The following is a 15,845-nucleotide window of genomic DNA, read 5'->3' on the forward strand; positions in this document are numbered from 1 at the left end:
TTATACCAGTTGACTCAGGGGGAACTTCACAAGATATTCTATAGTGAGAAAAGCAAGATGTGTTTATAAGATGATCCCCTTTTTGAAAATACACACACACACACACATATAAATCTATATTCGTGTAAAGGTTTTCCCAGGACACCTGAGTACAGATAAAACTGTGAACAATATACACTAATTTGTGGGTATGTGTGTATTTGTATGTATGTATATGTGGGGGTCCTATCCTTGTAAAATCATGTGTGTGTGTCTATATGTGTAAAGCAATATATAAAAAATGGTCATTACAATGTTAGTTGAATTTATCGCCAGTGCTAGAAATTCAAGTAAAGTTTACTTTCATCTTAATATATATTTTTGTAGTATTTTTATTATTTGTGTATTTATGCTTTCTATATGTAACCAGAAAAAGTCATTTTATTGTAGAAGAAAAAAGCAAATGGATTGGTTTCAATTTAATCCATCCATCTGAAATCAGCTGTGGACTGCCCATTTTTCTCCTCCAGATAGTGTGAGCACTCTGCAGTCATTAACAGTTGCTAATCAGATATACGTGGGCATTAAGAAACAGAGTTTTTAGAGGCCGGCCCTGTGGCTGAGCAGTTACATTCATGCCCTCCACTGCGGCGGCCCAGTCACTCACAACTAGAATATACAACTATGTACCAGGGGGCTTTGGGGAGAAGAAGAAGAAAAAAAGAAGATTGGCAACAGATGTTAGCTCAGGTGCCAATCTCTAAAAAAAATGACAAATAGAGTTTTACACATGTTCTGTACCCAACTGTCCTCTTTGTAAAATACAAATCTGTAGTTAATTAAAACAAAAACAAACCTGCGGCAGGCTGAAAAACGCACCCCCACCCAGGTGTCCGCACCCTAATCCCCAGACCCCGTGAATGTTTCACTTTTCATGGAGAAAGGAACTTTTGCAGATGTAATTAAGTTAAGGATTTTAAGATAAGAAGAGAATCCTGAATCTTCCAGTGAGCTGAAGCTAATCCCAAGGGTGGTTCTGAAGGGGAGGCAAGAGGGTCCATGTCAGGAGGAAGATGTGAGAACAGAAACAGAGGCTGGGGAGACGTGCTTTGAAGATGGAGGAAGGGGCCATGAGCTATAACGTGCAGGCGGCTTTTGGAAGATGGAAAAGACAATAAACCAGATTCTCCCCTGGAGCCTCCTGCCAACACAGATTTCAGACTTCTGACCTCTACACCAGTAAGAGAATAAACTTGTTTTGTTTTGAGCCACCAGGTTTGCAGTACTTTGATATAGCAGCAGTAGAAACCTAATGCAAAAGCTTAACAGTTATTAACAACAACAGAACATTATAAATGAGATTCAATTCAGGGCAAGAGTTACAGAATAAGTGACAGTGCTCACCCCACTCAGCAGCTGCAGGTTCTCTACCTCCTGGCCTAACGCTAGATTCCTAACAATGATTCCTACCTCCTGATGAAATTTCTTTTGAAGTCAAGCTAACTTCAGCACACAACTCCACTTTTTAGGTACCAGGCTAGAGGGCAGTAAAATATTTTGCAAAAGATAGCTGGTTAGATTTGTCAATTTCCAAAGAAGAGGATATTTTTCCGTGCCTTTTTTAGTATAATGGAAAAAGCAAAAATCCGATGAGTCCAAGGGACCTCTATTCAAATCTCTGTGCCCTTTCCCCTCCCATCTACTAGGCGTGGGAACTTGGACAAGTTAAGGACTTAGTTTATATTCTTGTGTTCTTTATTTTTAGAATAGGAACTATACTACCTAAATAAACAGATTGCTGTGAGAATAATATGATATTGTATACAAAGTATTTAGCGCAGTGTAAGCACTTGGTACTTGCTCAGAGAACAGTGTCTACTATTAGGAAAAAGCTCTCATTTTTCTCTAGCAATTTCTCTTCTTTCTTTTTTGGTTTTGACAAAGAGGAAGAAAGTCAGGTAGAGGAGTTAAATAACCTACTTTTATTAAATACCTCAAGATATTATTTCTCAATCAGTTGTTTCCTGGCCCATCAGCTTCTAAGTCACTCCAATTTCCATTCCAGTCAGAGAATGAGCTGCTAAATGTTTAACGATTAATTTGCATCAAATAGTTACCTAGCAACTATCACTAACATAAAATTAGATCTGAGTTTCTATAAAAGTCTACAATCTACTAAAAGGATTCAAAGATAGATGAATACTAGTCAATGTCAGAATTTTAACTCTAAAAAATACACCCAGATAGAATATCTCAAGAGCTTAAATTGGGAATGTACAATATTATTTATAGCTTGGTATTCAGAATTTTATGATTGAGTGTTTTCAACAATAAGCTAAATACTCTATCCATATTGTATGGAAGACATTAAAATAATAGCAAACTTTTATCAAGCACTAATTGTATGCTAGAAACTATTTTAATTCTGTTCTGTGTATTACTTATTTGAATAGTCAAAACAACTTTAGAGTAAGTGCTTGCATAGAAGAAATAAATCATATTTCAAAAGCACTAAATTCATTTGGATATTTCTAATAAACAATAAGGCTCTTCATCTTTATTATCCATCAAAGAGGAAGAAAAGGTCCTGACTTTCTACTACTTAGGCAAAGTCAAATGGCCTTATAGGCTGGTCTCTAACAGCATTGGATATTCAACACTTTTAGAACCAATGTTAAATGGGATTTTTAGTAAAAACCTCCTACTGGTGTTCCAGCTACTGTTTGAGGATAAAGATAAGGTGTTGCAACATTTAGAAAATATCATCTGATATCCCCAAGGAGCAACAGCTGGTAAGATTCGACCAAGTAATATAACTCATCATAAATTCTTGAATTTTGTTATTAGAATCAGTGCTAATCACAAACAGAGGGCAATACTAATAAACGACTGAAGCTTTGCCGACTCCTAAACACACAGAATGGCCTATGTTTCTTTCTCTACACTTATCACTCATTCTTAAAAGGAGTAACACATGCCGTCTGTTGCAGGGCAGTCATTCACCATTTATCAGATCTGAGCTTGGTATTTGAACTCATTTGATATAAGCATTAGCGAGTGCATGATAAAGCAGAATGAGGAATTCTTAGAGTTTTGCCTTGATAATATCCCTGATAGCACATTTATAGCTGCCTATCAGTTCTATTGGTGCCTGAACAATCAAATGAATCCAGGAGAAAAAAAAACGGAAGGCTTGTTGTAGAAATAATACATTTTGTTTCTAACAAATCTGAATATGATCTCCCTGGTGAGCCTTTCCTGTTATCTTGATAGGCTTAACATCAACGAGTTCTCTAAGAGGTAAGAAGAACAGAGGAGAGAGCAAGTCAGGTAAAATCATAGTAAAGGAAATCGTATGTTCTGCCTTTAGGGAGAGATTCATTGCTCTTCTCTCCATAATTCCACTAGTTGTTGGGTTTTTTCTGTTTTTGTTTTAACTGTAGAGAGTTTTGTCATCTATGAAATTTTAATATTACTGAGTATGGAACTTAATGCTGCTCTAAAAACTGAGACAGAAAAGATTTGCCACGGAAGTTTGGATGCATATTTGAAGGCTTTCAACAGCAAATGGTTAGTGTGTTGTGACATAAAAGCAAACTGCACACCCCACCTTCTCTAAAAATGTTCACTCACTGGCTTTCCCCAGGCAATTCTGAAATAAATTTATGAGAAAGGCCATGAGGCTTGAAATCTAGTTGTATGCACAAAAGATTGCTCTGTCATAACAGTGAGAAAGTTGGGTTTTTGATATCTCAATATGCCATCATTAATTGTGTTAATTATAAGCCATATTGAGGGCAAACAAAGACCAAGTCATCAAGCAGTCACATTAGGACCATTTTGAATTCCAAAATTTTTCTGGAAGAATTTGAATTAAAATGAGGAATTGGGTTAGAATGACAAATTTCAATTAAAGAGAATATATTTGAATCTTTTGTATTTTTGAGAGTAAGCCTTAATCACTCTTTCCATTTCTAGGCTATGGAAAAACTACCCTGACATTTAAAGAAACAGAGTAGCATGATGGAAAGACAACTAGCAATTAAGAGTTAATGAATTCTAACTCTATAATCATCGACTATTTTACTTATTCTAAGGCTCAGGTCTTCACTCCTCAAAAAAATTAAAAGATGGGATTAGAGTGCTTAATAATGAAATTTAACCGTTACTACCTAGAGACATTATGTGAAAACTCAGATAATAGGGGCTCCACCAATATTTGTTGAATGATATAAATGGACATGGCCAGGGTCCACCTAAACACATTTGAAGACACTAGCACCTCCTTATCTATTGCTATCTATGGGGAGAATTGGGACTGGAGGTAAATAAATTAGTATTAAAAGCTAATACCAGTGAGGAAAGTACGAAAATAAAAGACACATTGCCAAAACTCCAGGCAAGCTTGGGTGTGATTCATGCAATTACCAGTACCAGCAGGTCAAGTTCAAAACGGATGCAGAGCACAAAATTTAAGTGGTAAAAGTACCCACACAAACCCACTGGGCTGAATGGGGATTAAGAAAATTTGCCTGCTGTGTCTTAGTATTACTTTGGGGTTAAAGAGAACAACCCCATAAGAGAGAACTGGTTTAAGAGCTAAATTATGTGACAGATTCCCTTGTAACTAGCTCTGAGAAGGACTCAAAATTCAGAGGTGTATCTGAAATAAAAAATAAAGAATTAAGACAGAAGTCGTCTTTAAAACTATACCAATAATCAAGAGCACTAGAGAATGCTGTAACTCTATGATACCTGGGACTCCCCAAATCGTGGGATAAGTGAACAGCATTACATAATTCCAAGCCCCAGTGGATGATAACACTGATCGTCAAAAGACTTCAAAAATGGGTGAGATGGAACAGCCATGTTAATCTGAATGGGTATGATATACTGAGCATTTCTAATGTGACCATCATTTTACAAAGCTCTTTACATAGATTTAATCTTAATTTTCACAGATTCTGTAAATTGATTATCATCTCTATTTTCTATATGAAGAGACTCATTCACAGAGCAGTAAAACAACTTCACTAGAACACAGCTAGTAACTGGCAAAGTCAGAACGTAAATTCTAAGGCTCTCATTCTTAACACTATGTTATAATGTCTCATGCTTGAGAGAACTTGGTAAGGCAAAGACAGAGAAAATGTGGTAGGACCTGACAAAGAGCCTAAGTAATATTTAGAAATATCTCTTTGCCATAGAGACATACTTAGAAACAGCAGCTTCTTTTACCTCTGTATCACTTACTATTCTATTCTGCATTGGTTTTTGCTCTAATTGAAGTAGAAAAGCTATTAGCGTAGAAAGAAGAAAATATATTTATAATATATAGTAATAAAATCTAAAGAGAATTGAGTTCCTTTCCCAGTCTTTGATTCTATATTGATATGATTACTTGAAGGATGATAGAGTGCTGACGAGATTATGGGTTCTTGGAAGTTAGGAACCCGTCATATTTACATTACTGGGGGCATTTGGACATTGTGCAATGTTCCAAAAATAACTAGGTTTGCATTAAGTATTGGCAAAACTCAATTAAATACATACAGAGCAGTAGTGGAAGTCCATAAACATGGATTTAATTCAAGGATTACAAGTCAGTTATTGTGAGAAATTCTTCTCTATATAAAGATATAAAGAAATTTAAATGGAAACTCACTACATTTATTTAAAATCCTATTTGTCTAGCTCATATATTCACAATCAACTCTTTATTTACCCATTCACTATTTTTGCTGCCTCATACAAATAGAAAATAAGCATAATATAGTAAAATTGATTTTACTAAACAGTAACTTGACTCAGGTTTGCCTTGGGTTTGATATACTCATAAAGAGAACTAAAATGACTTTTGTCTATAATGACATGCTGCACACCCCATATCCACCCAGTCCATGAGAGAAAAGGTTTAAATGTTCACATTTTAAAAATATCATAGCAGAAATATATGATAATCTTTATTTAGGAAAAAAAACTATGTCTTTATTAGTTCATATCCTAAGTAAATAATGAAGTTTTTAAACTATATTAATCATTTTAGAAAAAAAAAAGTAATATTATAATAGGTTGTATTAGCATTCTATTGTTGCTGTAACAAATTACCACAAACTTAGTGGTTTTAAACAACACAAATTGTCAGAAGTCCAAAATGGGTCTTAAGGGCTGAAATTAAGAGGTCAATAGAGTCGTGTTTATTCTGGAGGCTTTAGGGGAAAATTCATTTCCTTGCTCTTTCCAGCTTCTTAGAGGCTCCCTGAATTCCTTGGCTGGTGGCCCCTTTCTCCATCTTCAATGCACATCACTCTAGTCTCGACTTCTATTGTCCTATCTCCTCTTTCTAACATTAACCCTCTTGCCTCCTTCTTATAAAGACATTTCCAATTAGACTGGGTCTACTTGGACAATCCAGGATAATCTTCCCTCTCAAGAACCTTAATTTAATCACATTTGCAAAATTCCTTTGCCATTTAAAGTAACATATTCACAGGTTCTGGGGATTTAGGATATGGATTCTTTAGGGGACCATTATTGAGTTTACCATACAAGTATTTAATTGTTTAAAAGACTGGGTTTTATAGGAGGGTTCTGAAAATTTTTTAAGCAATTAACAAATTTTATAACATTCATAGGAATTGTGATCTCCTGCCATTTGAGAAATTCCTCAAAAATAAAACAAAAACATTAAATTTTATATAGATTTTTCCTTTTACTAACTACTTGTTTTATTGAGGTACTATTATGTTAAACTTTAAATATGTGATTGAAGTACTTCCTCAGCAAATTGATTAATTTTTTCTAGTTTCATAAGATTAGTGATTGGAATACAAGAAAATTAACAATGCTCTTTCATAGAATTTTAATTGATTTTACATGTGTTTAGGAAAATTTTGTCTGCACAACTAACTCCATAGATCTCATACATCATAAAGTTTGCTATAAGATTTCTTTGCAAGAAACACTTTGGAAAAAAACCTCTTCATATGTTTTCACTACTTCTCTTCCCATCTGCAGTATGTTTTTAAAACAAAACATTATATTCCATGTTTGTCTGTTTTTTTTTTTTAAAGATTGGCACCTGAGCTAACAACTACTACCAATCTGATTTTTTTTTTCTCCCCAAAGACCCCCAGTACATAGCTGTATATTCTAGTTGTGAGTGCCTCTGGTTGTGATATTCCATGTTTTTAAATCCCACATGTTTATTCCATTTAATTTGAGCACCATATAAAAATTTCTTTGAATTAAGTTGAAGTGGTAAACTCTATAATCTTACCATTTCAAAAAAAGCAAATGAGCATGGGTCAGCTAATCGCTCAAAGTTTATTTATGTCTGTAATAACATTTTACTTCCCAAACCAAATATTTTCCTAACTCCAGTAATCCAATTAATTTTTAATACTCTCAATTCATCTTGTTTCTTTACAATTAGCATCCAAGCATACATTTACACATTATTAATCTACTATAAATACAAATAAATCCTAATTAGGTGTCGATACCATTTGATGTTTGGGTTATTTAACCTAAGTTCACCTTTCTGTTGCTATAGAATCACGTAATATTTTCCACAATGTATATTTTAAAGGGAATGTCAATTTATTCAATTTCACTCTGCAAATATAGTTTAATTCTTAATAAATCCTAGAAATGTGCAAGAAATAGCTGCTTCATTATCAACGGTATTAATCGTACTAATTGCTGGTTCTTCTCTAAGTCACTCTCCTCCATCTTAACTGGACTGCAGCCACACTGACTTCCTATCAGGGTTTAGAAGACGCTGACCTCTCCCCAACCTCAGGGTCTTTGGAGCTGATGATCTTTCTGCTTTGGAAGTTCTTTCCCAGGCTCTTTGCCTGACTTCATTCTCATTCTTCATGTCTCAGATATCCCGTCTTCCGAGCAGTCTTTCATCACACCCTATATAAGCTGGCCCTTTCATTGTTCTCTCTCACACAATCGAGTTTATTTTCTTCTTGCATTTTATCATTAATGATTATATGTAGGTTCACGTGCTTATTATTTGCCTTACCCATGACCCAGCTAGCTCTATAGAGCCAAAATCTATTTTTCCCTGGCACTTAATGTAGTGACTGACCGATAGTAGGCACCGATAAACTTCTTTTGGTAGAATTATTGTTGATGCAAGAACTTATTGCCATATTTTGGAAATTAAAAAATATAGTAATAATTTATGAGAGCTTTTACATCTATTAACATGATTAGATCCAATCTCTAGAACAAGTTGCAAATTTAAGTATCTTCAGAAGCAGATGTTTTACTAGTTTTTTTTTTTAAAGATTGGCACCTGAGCTAACAACTGTTGCCAATCTTCTTTTTTTTTCCCCTGCTTTTTTTCCCTGCTCTCTAAATCCCCCCAGTACATAGCTGTACACTACAGTTCTGGATCCTTCTGGTGTGGCATGTGGGATGCCGCCTCAACATGGCCTAATGAGGGGTGCCATGTCCGCGCTCGGCCGCGGGGCCGGCCCCCAAGAAGCAGGAGATGTTTTAAATGATTATAGTGAACCAAGTACAATACAGTAAGTGCTGGAAAATACAGCAAATAGAAAGGAACAGAACCTATTTTAAAGGGGCAGCACCTACTCAGCTCTAACCTATTGTTGCCCAAGGGAATGCAGGCCCAGTGTTGCTCCAGACTTCATGTTAAATCTGACTTTTAAGTGCTTTAAGCGTTTAAGGCCTAAAGAATCCCTCTGCAGGCTGAATTTGGCCCAGGGCCCTAACCTGAAGTCTTTGCTCTAAAGTCTATTGAGGGATCTGATCCTTCGTAATCATATACAGGTTCTTTGCCAGCCCCATTCTCCTTCCTTGGAAACAATACTTGGACACTGGATTTCATTCAATCATAATGTCCCAGCCTAGATCAGCCAGGAATTAGACAAAACATTTTTGAAACTGATTCATCCAAACACAGAGTCCCTAAGAGACTGTCCACTACTTCTTGCTCTCTAGATCTCTGGATCTTACTCTTTTGGACCTCATTTTCACCTTTTTTTCCTTTGATTCTGGAACTACTACTTTGTATTTTCCCCTCCACGAATGCTTCTTTTTTTTTAACTTAAGTTAGTCAAAATTGGTTTTTGCAGATTTGCAAACAAACATTTCTTATTCATATATCAGTTATTTACATTCAGAAATACGTTATCGTCTTTGTGCCCCACACTGTGACGGGTATTAGGTCCCAGAGGAGTCACAGCATGCAGGGAAGCCATGATGTCTACCTTGCTTACCTATGGCTTCATCTCCTGTTACTCCTGTGTTCTGTGTTTTATGCAAACATCAAACTGTTTTGATTTTTAAATTCACCATAATAATTTCTTATCTTACATTGCCCGGTCTTCTAAAAATGAAGGCCCTTCTCACTAAAGTCTATTCATTTTTCAAGACTCAGCTCAAGGGACACCTCTGGAAAACCTCCCCTGAAGATTCCAGGCTCCGACCCCACACAAACACCGGCCACCATGGGATGGGTGTGTCTTCTCTGGGCACTGCTAATATGAGATGTACAATTGCTTTGCTGAACTACTAACACTGTAACTTTGAGGACCTTGAGCCCCATTTGACTAAATTCCTTGAGGGCAGAATCTTTATCTTAGCTTTCTATCCTAGTATTTAGCATGGTGCCTGGTCTGCAAGAGATTTTGAGTGATGAAACTAAGATAAAGAGGGAAGTTTTGAAAGCACATGATATAATCTAGCTGAGAGAATTTCCCAGAACCTTTGAAGCAGCTAGACGAGGGTATGAGAGAGCTTAGGATAAGGACCTCCAGGAAAATATAGTCCACCTAGCCTCCTGTTTTCCAAACTGATGACAGCAATTTCTATGAATATATAATATTTTGGGAAGACAAAATTTAAATTAATCATTGATCATTTGCAAAAGCTTTATGAATTATCTCTTAGATGCCAGATATTGTCAAGCAGAGAGAAACTATCTGAAAGAGAAAGAGAGAAATTGGTGGGGAGGAAAAGGAGAAAAAAAGGAAAGGATGAATTCTGTTGCTCTTGTTATAAATATCATTCTAAAAAGGAGAATTGCATAACTGACACTCCTCTTATAAAGGGAGTGATATTTAAGGGACAATATTTGCTATATTTTATGAAGGGATACATACAGAAGAATAATATGAAAAATAAATTGGATGCTAGCAGCATTCTTGAGGAATACAGTCACAATCACAAGCAATTTGGAGAAACTAAAGTTCATATAATCTACATTTTCACCATAGATCTTCCTTTTGAAGTAAAAAGGTCTTGTTTGTAGAGAAGAGTTTCTTGTGTTTATCATTCCAGCGATGAACATGCTTTTGGAGGAGCCATTTTGACTACATTTTCTTTTTTCTTTCAATCATTCAATACTAATTTATTGAATGTCTCCTATATGCCAGAAAGTCGAAAAGGTACTGAGGTATTGGGAATCAAATTATATCTTGACATTTCTGTGATTTTTAAACATTAAACATATGGGTTAATTTCAGCATGTTTTAAAATACGTAATTATTTATTTACATAATAGGAACCAAAGTATGCACATATTAAAGTATGTACTCATTTGAACATTAGCTGCAAAAATGTATTTAGTTATTATAACTAAATACATACTTAAAGACTTTTCTCTGTTTTAAATGCTGAAAAAAGTATAACACTTTTTCTTATAGTAAAAAAGACAAAACTTACAGATTATATAATTATTTGTTAATATTACTTTTCCAATAATACTCATTTTGAATGTCTTTCCATAAAGACAATCACCTACACAACTCTTCAGCTGGCTAATACGAATGCGGAGAAAGTCTGTAAGTGCCATAACATAAGATGGGTTAATCACACACTCTTTTCTAGTAGCTCTCCAAATTGTGTGCTTCCCCCATCTATTTCCTAAGAAAATCCACCATGAGAGAAGATTGCTAGAATAAGTAATATGTGCTTTGTATTTCTGAAGAGAAGAAACAAAGGACTGAAGAGAAACACCGGATTATGAGAGAAGACAAGCACTTTTTGAGTGTAATGTGCGTAAAATTGTATGCCTTGGAAGAAAGACAAATTGTCAGCAGGATACAAAGTAAAGATTCTTTGCTCAGAAATACCCTAAGTAGGTGATTAGTTGTTTTATTGTCTTCTCTCTAACACAAGTCTTCCCTGTAAACTGGCTGAATGAAGAAAGCTCTACTTGAGGATGCCACAATTTCCATCCCAAATCAGGCCAGAAGTGATGGAGGTGGGGTGAGAAGGAAGATGAGAGGGCAAAAATGTGGCATTGGTAAGCCCTGAGGTTTAACCTCTGGAATATTTAGGTCATCTCCTAGGGAGAAAATATCACTAATGAGGAAATTGAAACCTCAAAAGAAAACAAAGAGTATAGAAGGCTATAAAAGTCACGCTGGAACTAAGGTGTGACTGGAATAGAGAAAAGTATTGATTCACTTGTCCAAAATTTGGTCACAGAGTATCTGTGAACCCAAACAAGAAAATACAGACAGTAGGACGAAGTTAAGACTTAGAAAAGATTAACTATAACTGGCGATTCAGAAAAATTGAGTACAAGACACTCAAAAGAAGGCAGCCTCACTAAATTGCTTACAATCACTAATTTTTCTTACTTTCTTTTCTATCAACATCTTTTTAAAAAAGTCATATCATTTGCTTAATTTAAGCTAAGTTTCTTCTAAAACTGAAATTATCAATTATGTACCTATTTACTGACTCCTAACACTGTGCAAAAATTATTGCAAGCTAACCGTGGATATTTTTAACTTTACTTCTCCTGTGCGATACAATGAACTTTGTTGAATTTTTTGTCTATCTTACTTCTAATGTGCTTATACATCATTAATATTTGTTTTCCTATATATTTTTGTTTTTCTATATTTCTATAATTTTCATTTTTTCCTGTATTTTTCCATGAAAAAGTATCACCTTAAAAATCAGTCTAACCATGGAAACATACATACAGACACAGAGCCTTTATAAAGAAAGAAAATATCAATAACATTTTTTCCACATATCAATATTAAGAGGAAAGCATTCATAAACACTAAATATCTCACTATATATACTGAAGTTTGTCATCTTAAATTCAAAATGAAAATGAATATTACTGAATTGTATAAAAAATAGAACCTAACATTATTTATTTGTTTCACTGTTTACTCAAAAGTTTTCAAATATTAATATTGAATCCTAAATCTGAAGTTTGCCTTCTGCTAATACAACAGGGGTCTTTTAACAAGCATATTAAGTACAAAGATTTTCTCTTATAATACAGCTAATTTAAACAACTTCTTAAGTTACTACTTAGATAAGAGGCTCATTCTAAATTGTGGCTGGTATTTTGATAGCACAAACTAGTTTTTGCCATAAAGCTTCATTAGGTGTTTGGGAACACAAAAGTTTGCAGTGATTCAGCTGCTTTAAGAAAAGAATACAAACCTTTTAAAAGTAAGTAGCAAAAGAACTAATAAAAAGGGCCTTTCATCTTTCACTTGCTTTCACCATGTGCCATTACTGTACTGATGAAAATTATAAGAGTTAAATATTGAACAAAGCTGATTAACTAATGAAAATATAAAGGGAAAAATCTATGGGGAGAACCATAGCTAGGTCCTTAAGAAGAGGAATTAGACAGACACTCAAGTTTCGGCGCTGCCATTTTCTAGCTATTCTACATTCTACAGGAGACATTCACTTATCCAACGGAGCTTCAGTTTCCTCTTCAGTAAAATGGTGATACTCATGCCTAACGGGGAGGATACCGTGAGAATTAAATAGAATAATGTATGTAAACATGTAACCCATGTAGTAAATGACATGTAGTAAGTGCCAATAAATGATAGTGATCTTAAATAAGTGAATCTTTTCAGCATTGGAAAAGTCTGTGTCTTTTATGCTAGAGACAAGGAAAAGACCTTAGTGTTGATCTAAATCACGACTTACTACAGATTAGGGAAGGTCTGTAAGGTGAGATCCTGAAAATTTTAATAGCTCACCTGAGCTAAGGACCCAGGCTTTTTGTTAAGTAACCAAAATATATTTTAAACCCGGGCTCCCTTATTTCTGGTTGTCTTTCTACTAAACCAACCTACCTTTCAAATGAGTCACTATAGTTTATACTTTCTTCTGGATTATTTGCTTTAAAAATCATGTTAAATTTACTAAAAGAATTCCCAATTATGATCATACTTTTAACTGAAGTATACCGAAGATAATTTAAATAAACACAATCATGCTATACCATACAAATTAAACCGGTATAAAATCTGGCAAGTGGTTACACCTAAGTCCGTAATTCTTATTTAATGAAAAAACTTGAATAAATACTTTAATATAATATGGACATACTTCTAAGGCAATAAGTAAATTTTCAGGATTACCAGAAACCTGTAAATACAGGATATTCAGGAATCAAATTGCCTATCTCGGGAAATTTTTAAGAGAGAAAGGAAATCTGTGGTAAACCATAATTCTTTTACACAAAAAGTGTTTGAGCAAGCTCTTATTTATGTTGAAATGATTTAAGTAGATGACTTTTCTGGAATGAGTTTGGCAGAGGATTTTCAAGTAGCTATCCTCAAAGAAATTCTGAAGAAATACAGAAAATTGAAGAGACAGCTGTGACAATCTTTAATTTTTAAAAATTGTGAAAAAAATCTGTAATTTGACATTTCTATTTTAGCTTTCATGTTTCAAAAATATGATTGTAAGCTTCCTAAAATTGTCTTTAAAAATGAGGTATACTTTGTTGTATATTTTTATCAAATGCTTTTGGAAACAGCTCTTCTACATATCTCAAAAAGATCTTATTATGCAATCCAAATATAATTGTCCTAGTTCCAAAATGGCCTACAAATGTTATTTCTTTAACATATCACTAATGAATAATAAATGGTCAGGATGAGCTTTATATTTTCCTAGAAGGGTCTCTGGAGGTAACAATGCAAGAAGCATAACCTCAATCGAGATTTCAGTACAACCTATACACTTACGCTTTTTGATTACAAAGAAAATTAGCTTACAAAACTTCACTCGATAAACTTTCTCTAATCAATCACACAATAAATAAAGCAAAAATAAAGTTTTCTGTTATTTTTTCATTATTATTTTAAAATTTTAATGCATTTCCGGCTGGCCAAATTGCTATTATTGGAATATGTACACTGACAGCTCACAAGCAATGTGCTGCTTCTTAAATAAGCATAAATGAGGCAAGTCTAGAACTATCTTTTGGCACAGTAAACTTGCTGGTCCCCAGACACTTCACTTCTTCTGAGATGTCAAAGGAAGTTGGAATCTGGGATTTGTTTATGATCCCAGGTGTTTTATGCCTCTGGGATCAGCTGAATATGTAAGATGAGAATACAGGATTTCCTGAGTGATCTTCACTAAGAAATCTCATGAATAATTAACTAGTCAGATCAAAAATATTTTATTTGAGATGGTGATTCTTCCTTTGGGTAAAAAAGACAGAAAATGTTTCATTTGTGATTGTTTGATTCTTCATTATTCCTGGAGAAAAAATAAGCTGTTGGCATACACCCTATCTGACATAAAGGCTGAAAAGACAGGCTTTTTTGAGGCTGTAAAAGATACATTCTGAAGAGTGCTTTAGTTCATGGAATCCTTGTATTTTATTTTCAGTCTGCTCCCTCTGAATGAATATATTTTTAATCTTCAAAATGTTGATAGCACAGGAAGGTCAGATATAATCCTTCTATCAAATTGAAAATTTATCAATTTCTATACCACTATCTATACAAGCATATTATTTACTTTTGCCTGGACCTGGAAGGATGTAATGTTGACATACCACTCTTTCAACCTTTTTCTAAATACTTATAGTCTTGTATAAAAGAGTTTTAGAATAGGTACTGATGTACAGAAATGTATACTCCAAATTAAATGCTGTAGTATTATGCAGCAGCATCTAATCCTTCCAATGGTGGGGAGGGTTTATTATCTGGAAAAATTAAAATTATCCAGTTTTGTTTTTCACATAATTTATGAGATTATTTTTATGTTTTCTTGGAGAATATTTTGTCAATGCATGCAAAGCAAAGTTTAATTTATTTTTATAAGAAAATTACAGGAATATACATACTGTAAGGGACACATTCATACTGCACTTCAAGGTATTTATAGGTTCCCGGACACGGGTCTGGAAAAACATCAGGACCTGCCACCACTGCACACTGGGTTCTGTTATTGCACCTGAAGTCAAAAGAAAAGAAAAGAAGAAATAGAAAGTTATGCAAACTTAAATCATCATTAACATCAATACTAATTTCACTTTAGCTCCTGTTATACAGATTTAAATAAGGTTTTGGTCAATTTAGTGTTTCAGACTTATGAAGGAAATATCTGTAATATACTTTTAAAAAAATTAGACATAAAAATCAATTCATTCAGTTTATTCATATTAACTAATTTAATACTTGATTGAACACAGCATGATTTTGAGTGAAGAGTTAAATAGTGCTTAAGCAACAATAACTGGTCCACAGGATACTGTTAATGTGAAGACAGGTAAGAAAGATTATTTGGTAGGAAAGATTCACTCCTATTAAAAGAAAAAAAAAGGGGGCCGGCCCAGTGGCATAGTAGTTAAGTTCACGCACTGCACTTTGGCAGCCTGGGGTTCGTGGGTTCAGATCCCAAGTGTTGACCTACGCACTGCTCATCAAGCCGTTTTGTAGTGGCGTCCCACTACAAAATAGAGGAAGACTGGCACAGATGTTAGTTCAGGGACAATCTTCCTCATCAAAAAAAAAAAAATTAAGAAAATGTAAACACAGTTTTATTAGACAGTTATAAAATAAATTCATTGATTATTATGGCATTCATTT

General features: G+C 34.4%; 1 protein-coding gene across 32 annotated transcripts in view; it reads right to left on the reverse strand.

The window, feature by feature from the left end:
* Positions 1–15,845, reverse strand: part of ADGRL3 (adhesion G protein-coupled receptor L3) — a 798,980-nt gene that overhangs the window by 336,462 nt on the left and 446,673 nt on the right. For all 32 annotated transcript variants that reach the window (XM_070505775.1, XM_070505772.1, XM_070505777.1 and 29 more), the window contains one exon: positions 15,101–15,210. In XM_070505775.1, coding sequence (XP_070361876.1) covers positions 15,101–15,210 — 110 coding nt within the window. The remainder of the gene's footprint in view (positions 1–15,100; positions 15,211–15,845) is intronic.

Source organism: Equus asinus, chromosome 3 (genome assembly GCF_041296235.1).
Source record: "Equus asinus isolate D_3611 breed Donkey chromosome 3, EquAss-T2T_v2, whole genome shotgun sequence".
Classification (NCBI taxonomy): Eukaryota; Metazoa; Chordata; class Mammalia; order Perissodactyla; family Equidae; genus Equus; species Equus asinus.